At 34.9% G+C, this 19,730-nt stretch overlaps 1 protein-coding gene across 2 annotated transcripts in view; it reads right to left on the bottom strand.

Moving 5' to 3' along the window:
• CTNNA2 (catenin alpha 2) overlaps nt 1–19,730 on the bottom strand; it is a 1,042,487-nt gene that overhangs the window by 22,220 nt on the left and 1,000,537 nt on the right. Inside the window, exon 17 of one of the 2 annotated variants that reach the window (XM_019942095.3) lies at nt 10,925–11,068. The exons of the other annotated variant lie outside the window; for it this stretch is intronic. Within the exon in view, the coding sequence (XP_019797654.1) occupies nt 10,925–11,068 (144 nt within the window). The remainder of the gene's footprint in view (nt 1–10,924; nt 11,069–19,730) is intronic. 2 annotated transcript variants of the gene reach the window in all.

Consider the following 19,730-nt stretch of genomic DNA (forward strand, 5'->3'; position numbering starts at 1 on the left):
GCTGGGTCATATGGTAGTTCTATTTTTAGTTTTTTAAGGAATCTCCATACTGTTATCCATAGTGGCTGTATCAATTTACATTCCCATCAAAAGGGCAAGAGGGTTCCCTTTTCTCAACACCCTGTCCAGCATTTACTGTTTCTAGATTTTTTGATGATGGCCGTTCTGATCGGGGTAGGGGGTACCTCACTGTAGTTTTGATGTGCATTTCTCTAATAATTAGTGATGTTGACCATCCTTTCATGTGTTTCTTGGCAATCTGTATATCTTCTTTGGAGAAATGTCTATTTAGGTCTTCTGCCCATTTTTGACTGGGTTGTTTGCTTTTTGATATTGACCCGTATGAGCTGCTTATATATTCTGAAAATTAATCCTTTGTCAATTGCTTTGTTTGCAAATATTTTCTCCCATTCTGAGGGTTGTCTTTTTGTCTTGTTTATGGTTTCCTTTGCTGTGGAAATGCTTTCATTAGGTCCCATTTTTTTATTTTTGTTTTTATATCCATTTCTCTAGGATGTGGGTCGAAAAGGATATTGCTGTGATTTATGTGATTTATGTCATAGCCTATGTTTTCCCCTAAGAGTTTTATAGTGTGCAACCTTACATTTAGGTCTTTAATACATTTTGAGCATATTTTTGTACACGGTGTTAAGGAGTGTTTTAATTTCATTCTTTTACATGTAGCTGTCCAGTTTTTGCAGCACCATTTGCTGAAGAGGCTGTCTTTTCTCCATGGTATATTCTTGCCTCCTTTATCAAAGGTAAGGTGACCATATGTGCATGGATTTATCTCTGGGGTTTCTATCCTGTTCCATTGATCTATATTTCTGTTTTTGTGCCAGTACCATACTGTCTTGATTACTGTAGTTTTGGAATATTGTCTGAAGCCAGGGAGCCTGATTCCTCCAGCTCCCTTTCTCTTTCTCAAGATTGTTTTGGCTATTGGGGGGTCTTATGTGTTTCCATACAAATTGTGCAATTTTTTGTTCTAGTTCTGTGAAAAATGCCATTGGTAGTTTGATAGGGATTGCATTGAATCTGTAGATTTCTTTAGGTAGTATAGTCATATTCACAATGTTGATTCTTCCAATCCAAGAACATGGTATATCTCTCCATCTGTTTGTATTATTATAATTTCTTTCATCAGTGTCTTATAGCTTTCTCTATACAGGTTTTTGTCTCCTTATGTAGGTTTATTCCTAGGTATTTTATTCTTTTTGTTGCAATGGTAAATGGAATTTGTTTCCTTAATTTCTCTTTCTGATTTTTCATTGTTAGTGTAAAGGAATGTAAGAGGTTTCTATGCATTAATTTTGTATCCTGCTACTTTACCACATTCATTGATTAGCTCTAGTAGTTTTCTGGTAGCATCTTTAGGATTCTCTATGTATACTATCATGTCATCTGCAAACAGTGAAAGTTTTACTTCTTCTTTTCCAATTTGGATTCCTTTTATTTCTTTTTCTTCTCTGATTGTTGTGGCTAAAACTTCCAAAACTATGTGAATAATAGTGGTGAGAGTGGGCAACCTTGTCTCTTGCCTGATCTTAGAGGAAATGGTTTCAGTTTTTAACCAATTGGAACAATGTTGGCTGTGGGTTAGTCATATATGGCCTTTATTATGTTGAGGTATGTTCCCTCTATGCTTACTTTCTGGAGTATTTTTATCATAAATGGGTGTTGAATTTTGCTGAAAGCTTTTTCTGCATCTATTGAGATGATCATATGGGTTTTATCCTTCAATTTGTTAATATGGTGTATCACACTGATTGATTTGCATATATTGAAGAATCCTTGCATCCCTGGGATAAACCCCACTTGATCATGCTGTATGATCCTTTTAATGTGCTGTTGGATTCTGTTTGCTAGTATTCTGTTGAGGATTTTTGCATCTATGTTCATCAGTGATATTGGCCTGTAGTTTTCTTTCTTTGTGCCGTCTTTGTCTGATTTTGGTATCAGGGTGATGGTGGCCTCATATAATGAGTTTGGGAGTGTTCCTGTCTCTGTTATATTTTGAAAGAGCGTGAGAAGCATAGGTGTTAGCTCTTCTCTAAATGTTTGATAGAATTCACATGTGAAGCCATCTTGTCCTGGGCTTTTATTTGTTGGAAGATTTTTAATCATAGTTTCAATTTCAGTGCTTCTGATTGGTCTGTTTATATTTTTTATTTCTTCCTGGTTCAGACTCAGAAGGTCATGCTTTTCTAAGAATTTGTCCATTTCTTCCAGGTTGTCCATTTTATTGGCATAGAGTTGCTTGTAGTAATCTCTCATGATCTTTTGTATTTCTGCAGTGTCAGTAGTTACTTCTCCTTCTTCATTTCTAATTCTATTGATTTGAGTCTTCTCCCTTCTTTTCTTGATGAGTCTGGCTAATGGTTTATCAATTTTGTTTATCTTCTCAAAGAACCAGCTTTTAGTTTTATTGATCTCCGCTATTGTTTCCTTCATTTCTTTTTCATTTACTTCTGATCTGATCTTTATGATTTCTTTTCTTCTGCTAACTTTGGGTTTTTTTGTTCTTTCTCTAATTTCTTTAGGTGTAAGTTTATGTTGTTCATTTCAGATTTTTCTTGTTTCTTGAGGTAGGATTGTATTGCTATATACTTCCCTCTTAAAACCGCTTTTGCTGCATCCCATAGGTTTTGGGTCATTGTGTTTTCATTTCCTCTTTGTTTTTTTCAGTGATCTCTTGGTTATTTAGCATCGTATTGTTCAGCCTCCATGCATTTGTATTTATTTTATTTATTTTTTCTGTAATTGATATCTAGTCTCATAATGTTGTGGTTAGAAAATATACTTCATATGATTTCAATTTTCTTAAATTTACCAAGGCTTGATTTGTGACCCAAGGTATGATCTATCCTGGAGAATGTTCCATGAGCACTTGAGAAGATAGTGTATTCTGTTGGTTTTGGATGGAATGTCCTATAAATATCCATTAAGTCCATCTTGTTTAATGTGTCATTTAAAGCTTCTGTTTCCTTATTTATTTTCATTTTGGATGATCTGTCCATTGGTGAAAGTGCAGTGTTAAAGTCCCCTACTATTATTGTGTTACCGTTGATTTCCCCTTTTATGGCTGTTAGCATTTGCCTTATGTGTTGAAGTACTCCTATGTTGGGTGCATAAATATTTACAACTGTTATATCTTCTTTTTGGATTGATCCCTTGATCATTATGTAGTGACCTTCTTTGTCTCTTGTAATAGTCTTTATTTTAAAGTCTATTTTGTCTGATATGAGAATTGCTACTCCAGCTTTCTTTGGATTTCCATTTGTTTGGAATATCTTGTTCCATCCCCTCACTTTCAGTCTGTATCTGTCCCTAGATCTGAAGTGAGTCTCTTGTAGACAGCATATATACGGGTCTTGATTTTGTATCCATTCCACCAGTCTATGTCTTTTGGTTGGAGCATTTAATCCATTTACATTTAAGGTAATTGTCAATAGTATGTTCCTGTTACCATTTTCTTAATTGGTTTGTTTTGTTTTTGTAGCTCTTTTCCTTCTCTTGTGTTACCTGCCTAAAAGGAGTTCCTTTAACATTTGTTGTAAAGCTGGTTTTGTGGTGATGAATTCTCTTAGCTTTTCCTCATCTGTAAAGGTTTTAATTTCACCATCAAATCTGAATGAGATCCTTGCTGGGTAGAGTAATGTTGATTGTAGCTTTTTCCCTTTCATCACTTTAAAGATGTTGTGCCACTCCCTTCTAGCTTGCAGAGTTTCTGCTGAAAAGTCAGCTCTTAACCTAATGGGGATTCTCTTTTATGTTATTTGTTGCTTTTCCTTTGCTATGTTTAATATTTTTTCTTTGTATTTAATTTTTGATAGTGTGGTTAATATGTGTCTTGTCATGTTTCTCTTTGGATTTATCCTGTATGGGACTCTCCGGTCTTGCTGCACTTGATTGAGTATTTCCTTTCCCATGTCAGGGAAATTTTCAACTATAATCTCTTCAAATATTTTCTCAGACCCTTTCTTTTTCTCTTCTTCTTCTGGGATCCCCATAATTCAAATGTTGGTGTGTTTAATGTTGTCCCAGAGGTATCTGAGACTGACTTAATTCTTTTCATTCTTTTTTTTTTTTTTTATTCTGCTCTGCAGTAGTTATTTCCACTATTTTATCTTCCAGGTCACATATCCGTTCTTCTGTCTCCATAATTCTACTATTGATTCCTTCTAGAGAATTTTTAAATTCATTTATTGTGTTGTTAATTATTTTTTGTTTGCTCTTTAATTCTTTTAAGTCCTTGTTAAACGTTTCTTGTATTTTCTCCATTCTATTTCCAAGATTTTGGAACCCTTTTACTATTATTACTCTGAATTCTTTTTCAGGTAGACTGCCTATTTCCTCTTCATTTTTTTTTGGTCTGGTGTGTTTTTACCTTGCTCCTACATCTGCTGTGCATTCATAGTTTCTGTTGTTTTTGGTGTCTACCCCCAGTGGGTGAGGTTGGTTCAGTGGCTTGTGTAGACTTCCTGGTGGAGGGGACTGGTGCCTGTGTTCTGGTGGTTGGGGCTGGATCTTGTCTTTCTGGTGGACAGGACTGCATCTGGTGGTGTGTTTTGGGGTGTCTGTGAACTTATTATGATTTTAGTCAGCCTCTCTGCTAATGGGTGGGGTTGTGTTCCTGTCTTGCTAGTTGTTTGGCATGGGGCATCCAGCACTGGAGCTTGCTGGCCCTTGGGTTCACCTGGGTCTTAGCGTTGTGATGGAGCTTTCTGGGAGAGCTCTTACCAATTGATATTATGTGGGGCTGGGAGGTTTCTGTGGTCCAGTGTCCTGAACTTGGCTCTCCCATCTCAGAGGCTTAGGCCTGACACTAGTCCGGAGCACCAAGACCTGTCAGCCACATGGTCTGGTCACTCCAATGGATTCTCATCATCCTTGGGAGAACATGATATTCTGTAACTTATTTTTTCAGATCTCTGACATCAAAACCATGTGGCTGTCACTGTTCTCTGACTTGGTTTTTACCCAGGTAAAATGCTAGGCCTTAAGGTAAATAATTTTGTGTGGCAGATTTCTAAGGACTACCCAAGGTTATGTTTGGCTGGGTTGGTGTAATAAAGGCCCAATGACAGAGCTACATGTGATTGGTTTAAAAAATTCTGTAAGAATTTAAAAAGTCATTTTTTTCTTTTAAATCAACATGCTGAAACTAATTTGCTCAATTAATGGCAGGCACTGGCATCCTACCAATTAACTGCTTCTAAAATGTGACAGTATCACCAGCTCTACCAAAGCAGTTATTGCTATTACCTGCAGAGAGATGTATATGAAGAAAAAACAAGATTCCCTATCATTTCTCAACTTATAAACAATGAAATTCTCAAATTAAAAAATAGAGAAGATTCTGGCAATCTGGAAGAGAACTGTATGCAAAGCGATTAGAGGGTTAAATCCAGAACTGACCCTCCTTGCTGTGATAAGAGGGCCACCTTCTTCCAGAGCAGAGTTCATTCTCATGTCTTAGTCAAATGTAAAATACCTCTCTAGTGCCTCCCTCTTCTTTGAACATTTGTATAGCTCTCTACACAGACTGGTGGTTGTAGGATAATGACTGTTGTCCATAAAGAAAAAAAATATATATATATATATAAAATGAGCACTTCTAAAAGATTTTTTATTGAAATAGTTATGGTATTAATATTTTTCAACATAGACCATAGACCCTACATTGGCTTGAAAGCTTGATTTTTCTCATCACAATGGGAATATATACATATATAATTTTTTTAATGAGTTCACCTAATTAATATTAAAAAGCAGTCAAATAGCTCTACCAAAGAATACCAAGGAGAAATAAATATTGCTCTGCACTGTTGTCTCTGTCCCTTCTCTTGACACGAGTTGGGAGCTATAGAACAACTTAGCTCTGAACTTGATTAACTCCTTGCATTAGACCATGATGATGAAAGAACTAGATGGTCCCTTAAGTGTTTATAGTTGCTTGTCTTTTCTTCAAGCTATATTTAATAGCATCATTTAGTAATTATTTAAACTTAAAACCCACCATTCTTAGAAAGTGTCTTTTTACACCTAACAGAAATTTAAACCAACTTTCTCAGGAACATTCTTATCTTACCTTTATCCTATTTTCCCAAATCTTTTATTCTTAATATTTTAATTCTATTTTTTTTTTGATTCTTCTTCCAAGAACATAGAAACCATGAGTCAATTCTGTTGCCTTGTAGAGATTCTGAAACTTTGGTGTGAAAATGGATCACCTGGCATGTCGAAGGTGGGGTTAAGTACAGTTTCCAAAAACCTACATAATCCCTACAGTCCTGATTCAAGGAGTCTGCAGCCTGGTCCAGGATTCTGCACTTTAACAGTCTCCTCCCACCTCTTTCTGCATTTGGCATGCAGATGATCCTCTGACCATTTTGAGAGACACTCACTAAAACGAGACTAGGTCATAAAATTTTCTTTCATATCCAGTGCCCACCTATCTTTCTTATTTCACCTTTGATTCTTCTCCATCTTTCCACCCACCTCTGACATTTTCATGTCTGGTCAGCATAGAATACATCTACACCTCAATATTATGGACATTCTGTACTTCTTCTGGGATAATCATTTCTCTCCTCCTCTACTTTAAGCTCCTATCCATTTATCTGGGAAGACTCAAAGGTATTGTCCCATTTATGAAGCTTCCTCTTCCCCTTCTCTACAGGAATGCCCATATCACTTTGTATATATTTCTGTGAGAGTGATTATTATAATCTATTACATTTACTGATTATGTGTCTGTTTTCCATTGCTACTTCCATGTCCATCCATAAGACAGTGACTATCACATGTTATTTACTCAATAAATATTTGTTGAATTATAAATCCAACTGAACTTCTATTTCTAAAATTACCCCTAGGGACATTTCGGGGGAGGAGGAGAAGAGTTGCCATCCTTGTTGTTGTTCTCTTGGGACAAACCTAATTGTAATATCTTTAACTTCCTTTAATAGGCTAGATTGTTCCACAAAAATTTATGGAAGTTCTACTTCAACTTTTTGGGGAAAATTAGTTCTAAGAGAACATTCCTTGCTTTGTAAAACTGACCTTGATCATACTACTTCATTATTCCCATATAGACAATTTAGCTTTTGAAAGTGATTTCCTGAGATAATATATTCTAGAAATTATTTTTTATGTCATGATAGAAAATTACAAAACGTTCACTGGATGATGTAAACCAAGTCATTAGAATCTGGGATAGGTAATAAAGCAGGTCTACTCACAGAATTTCTGTCTGTTAGAAAGGCCAAAGTAGTAACTTGGAAGGAACTTGGATGGCAAGAAATACAAAAACAGTGCCCTCTAAATGATACAAAGTATACACTGAAAATCATCTATGAATCTCCAGCAACAGAGAGGCTTTCAAACCTAAGTGTGCTTTGTCGAAGTGCATAAGTCATGCCCAAATCCAAGTGTATTAGGGAAAGAGACTTGCATAATCATTGTATCTTTGAGAGCAGAGTCTGACATGATCCCTATTCAGTGCAAGAAACTTCCATTTGCTTTGGAAAATCACCCTGGTTACATGGATTCTCATTAGCTTATGGGCATTTCCATGACCATCCTATGTTTCTAAACCTGTCAGTGATAATCCCTTTGATTGTCCAAATGATAATCCATTTCCACCTTTTTCAGAAAACCACAATGTCCCAGAGCTAGAGCCTCCTTCTGTCCATAATTCCTTCCTTTTTTTTAAATTTCTTTTTCTCAGTCATGGCTGTGAGTGATCATGTGACCTCTTGTGTAACTAAGAAAATAGCTGCCTGATTATATTTTAATAATCATTGCAAGTCAGTCACTTGCCACCTCCTCTTCATATATTATAAAGTCAAAATATAATTAAGAGTAGGGGGCTCTGGGAAGGTATGGGGCTGGACTCTTAGCAAAGACTTTTGATTTCAATATGTGGCATTTCTAAACACAAGATAGCCTCTGCAAGATTTACAATCCTGTGAGCTTGCTGACCTGCCCTCATTATGTACACACAAACAACACAAATCTAAACCATTCTGTTCAAAGTTAGTTGAAGGTCTCAGCTTCTCACAAAGCCTTCCCAGTACAATCCAGTCTACTCCAGACCACTCTGACACTTACTGTCTTCACTTTTAAGTTGTCACTTGACATGTGTCCAGACTCCCAAAAAGGTTGCACATTCCTCAAGAGTAGGAGCCAGGGCTTACATGTCTTTTATCCTTCATAGCACATAGCTCAGTAACCACCAATTACCTACTCATTGAACTCTTCCCAACAGCACAAGGGAATTCCTGCAATACTGCATAAGTAATTTTGAATTTGAGAGTCCCAATGAGGCCTAGCTCCCTCTATTACCTAGTGGATGAGGATATTTTCTTTATCTCAAATAATCAGAATAACATAAAATTATGGAGTTAAAAAACAAATCAGTCTTCCAAATCAACACACAGCTAATCATCATGGGCTTGATATTGTCAGCTTAGAACAGGACCCACTAACATCATTAACCAAATACTACATCAGATATAGAGTACATTTTAAGACTAGTTTGGACTGAAATTTTCTTTCTAGTTTGAAAAACTAACTGTATGTCATCTACAAAAATTAGATCTCATCATACAATCTTTTTTCGCCATAAACCAGTTCTTCAAAAATATATCATTTTATGATAGAATTTTAGAGCAGAATTACTTTAGAATATATCCTTTAAATCATCTATCATCATTTTAGAGATGAGAAAACTGAGACCCAAGAGATCTAAGTAATTTACTTTGAGTTACCTAATTAGCCACTGACAGAAATACGACTAGTGCACCAGTGTTCAGACCCCAGATTAAGCAACTTCTGTTTTATCTCACTCTTTTGTTTGGAGCACAATATATGTATGTATTTTAAATTATAATTCAAATACATACAAAATGGATATAAAAACACTGAACACCACTATAAATGAAACATGCACATGAGGGTATACAAGTGCATGCACAATGCATTCCATGATAGATTCTCTGAATTTGCACAAGCGCACAACACAACCATTCTTAACTCACGAAGTTTAAAGATGATTGTATTCCAAGGGTTTGTATAATATGAGCATTTCTTACCTGGCAGCTGTACGAGGGGTTGACAAAAGACATTAAAAACTTGAGCTATGATTAGATATCAGATTTTTCTGGCACTGAAGGTTAACTTCTACCTGGGTTTCCGGGGTCTAGCACTTTTAATGGAAGGTAGGCCAGAGATTGGAGAGGGATCACCCAACGTATGAGACTTTGGCATTGTTACCCACATTGCAATATTAAGTTGACTGCAGGTGATTATCACCTAAATCTTCCTATGGGCCAGTTATGACTCTATTTCTCCTTATTGTGCCTGAAATCTCTACCGTTACAGTCGCTTCTTTAGGTTAGAAAGCTTAGGTGGGAAAATAACTTCAGCAGTCATGATACCACTCCACCCCAGGTAATGAAAAGAGGGAGAGCCCTTGTGGGGGAAGGATAGAGGCTCTACACGTAACAGAAGAGCTACTGATGAGAAAGGACTCCTCCTTATGGTGTCCAAGAATTTTAAATTTGGGGGCAAATCTAAACAGCATTGACTATATGAGGTTTGGTCCCTTCACTGAGCTTAAGATCTAGCAAGGAGGTAAAACATAAACAATTTAATACAATCCTCTTGAGTAGAAAAGTTTGTGTGGAGTATACAGACTGAGATACAAGTAGCATTTCTCTTTCTGAACATTAATAGATAATGTAATCTAATATATGCTCCATGTGCATAATCTAAAGGCCATTAAAACATTTGAACATTGGGAAATAAAAGGACTCCTCCTTTTAAAGTACCCCAGTTCTACAATACCAATATCCATACATACCTAGTTAACTAGGGATTTGAAAAAATGAATGATATCCACTTAACACATTTCATAATACCTATAATTCAAACTAGGATACTTTTAATCCCACCCCATGAAAAGTAACAAGCCTCACATTCTGATGGTCAAACCTTTTTAAAAACACCCACCCTGATGCTTCGACATCCCTTAAAGATGTAACCATCTCCATGAACCTTCTTTCCCCTCTAATAAAAAAGTTGACATTTTAACCATTTTAATAGGTACCCAGGAGAGAACAAGGAAAATGAAGGAACACGCTCACTCCAGTTGATCTTTTCCTTCTAAATACTATGGCATATAAAAGAAGTAATCAGTAATAATAGAAACCCAAATGAAACAAAAAACAGTGTTTTTTCACAGCTCTTTACCAAGAAATCCTATAAAACAGCATCATTGTTATGACATGCAACAAAAAGGTAGCAAATTTGGTTGAGACACATTGAAATGGATGCACCCTTAATCTTGCAAGAGTGGTGACTCTTTTTTTAAAATAAATACTTTAGTTTTTGCATTTGAAAGTTTTCATTTGTTTATATCAGAACAAAGTTTGTTGATAATTCTTATGTATCAGTTTTTTCACAGTTTTACTCTACAGTTTTAGAAGAGCAGATTGATTCTCTGGTTAAACGTTAATAAAGGATATCCTGTGATCCTGAAATCTTTCAAATGAAGAAGAATACACTTTCCTAACTAGCCTTCCTTTATAGAAAGCTCACTAAAAGACTACAGAATGGATTCATTCCACATATGCAATGACTTTCAGTCCCAATGGGAAGAAAGAATGAGAAATAAAGGAATGAAAATACCATTTTCAACTTCTCAAGTTTAGATCATACTTGAAGAGTACATCTGTGTTGTGGAATTCTTGACTTAAATAAAGAATAAATAAGTAGAGCCTTTGCCCAAAGTTGGTTAATAGTAAGTAAAAAGGGCTTGATTGGTCACATCTTTACTTCCTTGAAACCCCATCCCCCGCTTTCAAAATTAATGTTTACAATGAGACAGGTTAGATCAGAAAGCAAAGTTACTCACCATGGAAGAATCACTGCTTCCACACCCGATCGGAGCTCCCTCAGCACAGGTTGGGAGGTGGGTAGAAAGTTGACTAGCCCTGCCCCCATCTATGACATCACAATCTACCTCATAAAAGGTAGTGAAAGTGCTCTGAACTCCTGTCTGATTTCCGAGAGATACAGAAAAGAGAGAGTGAGAGAGAGAGCAAGAGAAAAAAAAAAAAAAAGTACCCTATTGGGAAGGGATTAGGGAGGTGTAAGAGGGAGTGGGTAATTGGGAGAAAGAGGCCTATGAAGGAATTATGTACTGAAAGAGATATGGGTGGGGCTCCGTGATATTAAGCAGTCCGGCCATTTGGATTCCTCATTGGCTCTCTTGAACAGATAAATGGACCATCTGGGAGAAGGAGGATGAAGCAGCATCCCGCCTTGTCAGGCATTGTAAGGGACAATTGTAGTGGGGTTCAAAGGGGATGAATCCCCTATTTAAAGCATTGAAGATCACCAAGAGAGAAAGCAAGGGCTGAAGCTTTTAATGCCTGGAACTGTACACGGGGAATGTCAGATGTCTTTCTAGGAAGTTCCATTGCCCTGCTTTGTGACCTTCAGCAAGCTCTCGGCCTCAGCACACTCAGCCAGTATATGGTGCTAAAGGGATACTTACCTCTTCCATTGGGTTCACTGAGGAATTAACACACTCATTGTTGCTAGAATGGCAATTATTTTTTACTGTTCCTTTTTGTACTCAAGCGTGAGTTGTGTGATAGGCACAATTTAAAAGATAAGCCAATAACCAATGCCTAGTTCTACCCTTGGAATTTCTACCTCTTAAAATGTTATTTTTGATATAAAATATTACTGACAATCTTGACTAAGTTTTTCTATGTATACCAAATATAGCATACACCTAAAGGGGATAATTAGATCCGACCTTCAAACCTGGAGAAAAATCAAATGGCAATATTGCTACAATCACAAGGTCCACTACGCTGTTACTTTTAGAGGTCAAGTTTAGGTGACCCAGTAATGCTCAGTGACCAAATATTTTCGTCACATGCAGTTCTGCTATAGTCATAGCGTTATAGCTTTGTTTAAAGCCTGATTCCAAATTTTTTTTTTTTTTTTTTTTTTTTGGAAATCAGGCAAGATGGGAGAAAAATGTGGAGAGCACTAGGTCTTTTTTTCTTTTCAAATGTAGATTTAGAGCTCTAAAAACTGAACTGGTCAAAGTTGTCAAGTGAGTATTATGATAAAACAAAAGGAAGAGCAAGCAGATCCTGAAACCATCCACATGGAAGCCAGATCTTTATTTGCCCAGTGGAATATATGAAAAGTGAACCTTTTTCCACAGAAAATATTTCAGTAAAGATTCAGAATAATAGCTTATAATTCACAGCATCATAAATGGGTAAAGCCCAGAGCCTGTTTCTGTACGCAGATAAACAAAATTCCTAATTTGGATTTTTTTCTGGCGTTTTAAGCCAATACAGTTCTATCTCTAGTCCTGTCATTCTTAGCTCACTAAATATCTAAGTGGATGAAATAATCACAATTTTAAACTATACAAAATTGGTAGATTAGGGAGCATTTTGAAACACAGAAGCTAGTAAATTCAAACTGATTATGAATCTGGCAACATTACTCCCATCTTTTACTTCAAAATAAATGTTAAAGGCATTTAAAGAATGTCTTTAGAGAATTAAAGACAATAAAAAAGAAAAATATTGGCATATGAGAAGCAAGAATGAAATTGAAAATTTTCCTATATTTGGGTTTTTTAGTACTTACTAGAAGAAGCAATAATACTGTGCATATGTTTTCCTTGCTGAATTATTCTCTTTTTATGTTCAATAAGTCTAAATTCAAATTCTATATTTAACAGCTTTTATTGAGTGATATTTCACAATCAATGGTCCTATAAAGCTATTTTCTTCCAATTTTTACATATTAGATCATTGACTAGTTGGCTTATCCTTGCTTTTTTATGTTTTATAACAATCCTGCTTGGCTTTAGAAATTAGTCATCTCCTGATTTTTCACTGTAGGGAAAGTGTTATTATTTTACCAATTCTTTTATCAATCAGTTTCAAAAATGATTATTATATATTAGAAACTTATCTGTGTCATCTCACCTTTCATACAAAATACAAAAGTCACTATTTAAGATTAATGATGCAGCTGTCCATTCTTCCAATAAGCACTTTAAAAATGTTACTACCAAACAAAGGAGGTGCACTTTTGCCAGCATTAAGATATTAGAATAAAATGGAGTTAAACACTTTTTAAATATTGAAATAAAACAAGCTGGACTTAGATTATAATCTATTGGTATTTTTAATTAATTATCTATTGTTTATCTGGAAATGGAGCATGACTTCAGGAACCCAATGCAAAACTAGGCTGCATCAAATGGATGCAGAGTGGTGAACTGTGCTGACTTTTTAGGTGAATTTAGTATGATTGATTACAATAATGTCTTTAGTTATGATATTAGTTAAAATAACAAAATTTTCTTTGACACAGAATGCAATGCCTGGATCAAATAATTTCCGACTCTTCTTAGGATCTAGCCTCTTGACATTTTTTATGAAAACTAAGTCTTATTACAATTATGGATTTGATGCATACATCCTATGACATCACATAAATGGATGAGTTAGCCCTTCAAGGCAAGACATGAAGTGATTGCAAGATTTCAGTCAAGAGACCTTATTATTGAAGTCTTGGTTATAATTTTGTTTGGACCAGAGAGATGTAGGGTTGGTTTCAACTTTTTGTTTGTTGAAACAAAAAAGTTTTAATTCAACTTCTTAGTGCAAAGGATTGAGAAGTCAGGTGGAATAATTTGTACACTCCAAAAGAATAATCCGCAGATGTATTTACCAAGTAATTTATCATGGGAGACATGATCAGGCAGTTGGAATGCAGTGTGACCAAAATGTTATTATTAAAGAGAAATATTACAGTAAGAGAATACGATTAATTTTGATAGCAACAGATTTGAATTGGGAGTTCCCAGATAAAGAGATCATGTTTGAGTTTGTCTTAAGATAGTGTCTCACATATAGAACCTTGGGCTTAAAAGAGTACGTGGTCCTTAGAAGATATTACTGACTTCTCAGCATCTGATATCCTGGAACTTCTCTGATATCCTGGAACTTCTCCAGGATACTCTCTTTCAGTTGCAAAATAGATTTGCAAAGGAAAACATATAAAAGAGATCAAGAGACAGATTTTAGAGATTTGACAGAACATCTAGCCAGACTTCCAGTCAAGTTCATTATCAGCAAGACATCTGTACAGATGAAGGTATTCAGAGAAAAGCAATAAAATAAGATACAGTATTGATGATGAAAGAAAAGATTAAAGTCTAAATTAAGTTTGCCTTCAAGAAAATAGGATTAGGATGAAATATTTAAAATATATTTATTGCCCAGAAGGAAAATGACTATTCAAGATAGAGTAAGACAATGTATTGTGAAGCAGTAAAAGAAATCTGAGCTAAAAATCCTTCACATTGTTTATCCAGAAGTCTTTCCTATTTGTAAGATACATGGGCCATAACACGGAACATATTTCTCTTCTAAGGGTTGTGATCAAAGACATATTTTATAAATCATTTAAATTAAGCTGCAGAAAGCATTTGACATAATCGGTAGGGACAGAATGTAGACAATAGTAAGTTAAACACAGTTTTATTTCTAGAATAGAGTAAACAAAGAAAACCAGTGAATACAGAGGTAGTTCAACAGACACCCTGCTATTCCAGCTGAGAATGCTAAACAGTAAGATGAGAAACTAAATGGGGAAAAAATGAAAACAATAGACTCCACAATCTAACAAAAGCACAATGGATGGAAAAATTTATCCTTTTCACAAAAAGTATTTGCTATTAGAGATAAAGAACTTTGAATTCTGTCATCCAACCAATATTTAGCACCATGCCTTTTACATTGTTTAAATGCAATGGAAACATTGAATTCAATGAATTAAAATATCCTTATGAGAACGAGCAATAAATACATTTCTTTGAACTCTGATTGTTATTTTGTCGTTAGAAATTAGGAACGGATAATGGAAACACTGGTCTTTTCCTAGAAAAACATTACTCCTGTCTCAGTTTTGCTATGGGGGTCTTTTTATTTCCTTTATTTTGAGTCATCTGAGGTCATGGAAGTTTGTGCAAAATCAATAATGAAATTCCCAGATAATTTTTGTATATGGTTTTAACATTCATATTCTCTTTTTTACTTATTTATATATTTTATATCAACTTATTCATACTTTATCTTCTCTTGAGGCATGTCCGAGTAGGAACAACAGCAAAAAAAAAACAATAGATTTAGGTAACCCATTCAAAATAATGTATTTCTTGACTAGAGCTGATGAATTGAAGTGTATACAGGAAAACCAAAAAAGAGGAAATGAGTTATAGATACTGTATCTAAATAAAGGTATTCACTCAACGCTTTGGTTTCTCATAATTATTTGGTTCAACTGAAGGAAACAGTTAGATCTGGGTTGTTCTCACATATCCAAAACTACTTAAAAATGGGGGGTGGGATGTAGTTCTTAAGATACTACTACAGACATTCATTATTAAAACTATAGATTAATAAAGAACATCTTAGAATGAACTCAGACAATTATCACACATTGACAATATCTCAAAATTAGAACTTGTCTCACGGGAAAATGGTACAAACCAGTATATCTTAAATAGGTTTGCCTGTGTTTCATAGATATCAAAAGATATATGCAATCATTGCCCCTCATCTAGGTACCTCCCATGTGTCTAATTTCCAAGTTTTCACAAAATATTACTATTCATTTGATGCCAAATAATCCTCAGAATATTAACTAAAATCTAAGGCATTAATTACTAACCAATAAAGTATTTGCCTTCCTTCTTTTAATTCGAGGCTTTTGAAACTTGAAAAAATTCTAAAACCCAAAGGAAGGAAAGTTCATTGATTCAATGACAGGTAATGGCATTGACATTTCTGACGCAGAGACACTCCTCCTAAAGCCACTAACCCCTTCTACTCTTACAAGCAATGATGCCCTCAAACTAAAATAGAAACTGCTCAGCTCACAAGTTCAGGTGATTCAATCAAATCAATCCACTGAGTAGATCCAAGTTAGTTTAATCCATGTCTCCAGTCAAGGTCAAAAGAGTTACTTGCTTGGCTCACATACCAGTTTTGCCACAATAGAGTCTGTTTTCTTATTTTAGGATGAGAGCATTAGACTATAAAGTCTTTTTCTATGCAGAAAACAATTCAGTAAGATAACCAACTGGTTTAATTTCATCAGTGGATAACTGATTTTTTTTTTCAGTGAACAGAATTGACCATCTTGATAAGTTTAGAATCAGTATCTTTAAGTATGTAACTGAAGAGTTACTTCTTATAGCAGAGCAGTATACCTTCCTCATTTGTGCAAGATTATTTGAATTCAGGGAGACAGCTTGCACTGTGGTGCTACAGACATAAAGCTTCCTATGATGCCTGACACCCAAGGAGATTTTTTCCTTTTCTTATAAAAAATTTTATTTCCAATTTCTTCCAAAAATAATACCTTGAGTTTGTTAAATGTCACTTTTATAACACTGGGAGAATGAATTTGCACTGCAAAAACACTGAAGTGTTATTTTTCTCTGAAGGTTTGCATAATTTGTGTTGTGCAAAAATCAATGACAATGTACATTGACACGGATGTACCGGAGGAAGACTTAACGCGGGAATCGGAATTTAAGTGGCTATAGTTTACCATCATAACAGATTAGCGGGCAGGTTGTTGGGAGAAAGATTGAATTATGCAACAACCCATCATACTAGCAGATTAAGTGCAAAGAACTACTGCCATTCTGAAAATGATAAATACCTGTTTAATTTTCTTATCGGTACAGAGTATCTCCACTACCTCTCCATTCAGATTTATAATCTGAAGTTTGTTTTAATTTTACTTCCCTGGATCTGGATTCTCCTACTCTCCCCAGATGAGAAAAAGTCCTTTAAGCCCAAATACTTAATGGCTTACCCTCTGGAAGGTCTGGATAAAATTCTTTGGAACAGCTGTGAGTTATCTGAACACATACCCTTTTGTTTAAATGAAGCACATAAGTGGATTCCAAACCCAAACTGAAAACTAGCAATTTAGATTTTTTCCCATTACTACTATACTTTGATCAGTGGAGATAATCGAGAATTGACAATAGACAGAATCAGAAGATATAACAAAAATGACTCTTTCCCCAGAAAGGGTTGTTTAAAGTACAAGTCTACACAACTAAGTACAACGCTTGTTTCAGTGAACGTTTAATTCCATTACAAAATACTGACACTTTTTTTACAGAGTGAACACAGAAATTTTCAAGTAAAATGTAATTCTCATCTCAACAAAACACAATTATCTATATCTATATCTATATATATTTATATATATGGCATTGTACAAATATATATATATGTATATATATATAGTACATATATATACTACAAATATATATGTATATATATGTGTATATATATATGTATATACATACATACATATATATACATATATATACACATATATATACATATATATATATGTATATGTAGCTTGGTACAAATAAACACCATATTTGCCCCCAAACTGTATTGTATTGAATCAGATATGTCACATTTGTCAACCATTTGTTCAGTTATTGATTACTGCTTATTTAGGGAACAAGAAATTTAAGTGTCAAATCACATGTATTTGTTGTGTGAATACATGTATGCATATACATATAGCATATATGTATCTTCGATCATATGCCAGTGTCAGGTAGGATTGATTTGACTGTTCTCAGTTTCCAGCATTTTTATGAATATTTTTCATTTATCATCATGAATATTCATGTTAATTTTAATTTAGTCCATTTTTTTAATGATATGAAACATAGGCTATAAGAGTGACTATAATTGACCCTTATTCTACAATTTTCTCTTTACCAATTCAAATCCTACTGGTGTTGCAAATTATACTTGTTCACCTTGTCAAACCTCTCCATAACCCAATTGAGAGGAATTCAAATTTGGAAAGGAGAGATTAAAAGACAAAGAACAAAAGTGCACATTAGGGCAAATTACTCAGTCCCTCAGGGATAGGTCAGGGTTCCATTCAATCAGCCTGAGAATGAAGGGAACTAACATTCCTCACCTCTAAACTCTGTTCCTATATTTTGTTTGCGTGAAAAAAGGCATTTATATGCAATAAAATCTATTAACTTGTAACACTTTCATGGGGAGTCAGCTATAAGTTATATCAGCATCCCTTCATCTCTGACCTGAACATCAAATCCCCGTCCAGAGCAGGGTTATTGCTCCTGTGCTCTGGCTTCATTGTTATAATGGGGCTCCTGTTTTATTTGAACCTTAAAAAAATAATGTACGTGGAATATTTCCATTTTATCAGAATGCTTGATATTCAGCATTCTATGTTCTAAAACCCTGTTTTTGTGTTTCCAATCTCATTCAGAATAATGTGCAAAGTATAAATCTTTGGGTAGCTAAAGATAATCAAAGGTTATAAAATGGTTTTCATTTCTCCAGTTCCATGTGTATATCTCCATTTTTAAATTTAAAAGAACCTATCAACTCCTCTGAAACCTAGTGAATAAAAACTAATTAAAACACAATAATCAAATATACAGGTAATTTCCATAGCATGACATTGGAACTTATTTGTATTCAATATATATCTCCATACTGAAAAAAGTGTGGCTCAACTTTCTCTCATGATGAATATAACGCTGTCACCTTTAATGGATATTACTTGCACTAAACTAATTTATAATATGCTATGGTTAAGTTTCTCTTTCCTTTGTTTTATCTTTTTCCTTCTTTCATGCTTTTTCCTTCCTATCTTCCATCCTTTCCTCTTTTTCTTCTTTTCTTCCTTTAATGGTCCTTTTTCCAAAAAGCATGTAAACCGGCTTAAGAGATTAAACTACCAAACACTAAACTAAAAAGCAAATAAAGCCAGTATATAAACTATCAGGCTGTTTAATTGTCTGGGCTTTAGTTTCTTCCACATTCTCTCTAACATTTTTATTACTCTCTTAGTTTTTTTTTGTTGTTTTGTTTTTTGGTTTTTTTTAAAATCCCCTTTCCCATTACCTGCTTAGCAACCAGGTTGAGCTGAATTGGCTCACAAATATGCATCTTATACTTTGAGATTTAATAAGAATGGCACCTTTCTGCTGTTGAGAAAAGTTTAAGCCAATGACTTTAGAAAATTGATTGCCAGCCAGAAAACTAATGGTGCTTCTTAGACAGCAGTTGTGTGAATGAGCATATGTAGGCATATTTTTTTAATTTACTTTATTTCTCTAGTTCCCATGACTCGTGAAGAGCTTTGGCATCCACTGTCCCCCTGACCTGTTGAAATTTCCTGAGCTACCTCTCAAGCCAAATGCAAATATAACAGAAGAAGCCTTTCTCAGTTTGAACACACAGACTCACATAAAACATATACATGCTGACATGGTATATGTGCATTTTGTTTAACATAAGTTCATCATGCCAGCATGAGACTATAAAAACATGGTGCTCAGTTTTGAAATCCAAATCATTTTCCTTAGCAAAATGGAAACAATCTACCCAAATCTCTGCTGTTTTAGTAGAAGCTTTGACTTCTTACAAATATACCTTCCTGGAGGCTTTTGCGTATTTCAGGGAAGAAGCCACAGCTTTGAATCCCATGTATATAACGACACAGGGAAAAAGGGAGGAAGATTCAAGTATTTCTCTTTTTTTATTGCATTTTATACTACAGGAGCTTCTCCTTAAAAAATA

Source organism: Tursiops truncatus, chromosome 14 (genome assembly GCF_011762595.2).
Source record: "Tursiops truncatus isolate mTurTru1 chromosome 14, mTurTru1.mat.Y, whole genome shotgun sequence".
Classification (NCBI taxonomy): domain Eukaryota; kingdom Metazoa; phylum Chordata; class Mammalia; order Artiodactyla; family Delphinidae; genus Tursiops; species Tursiops truncatus.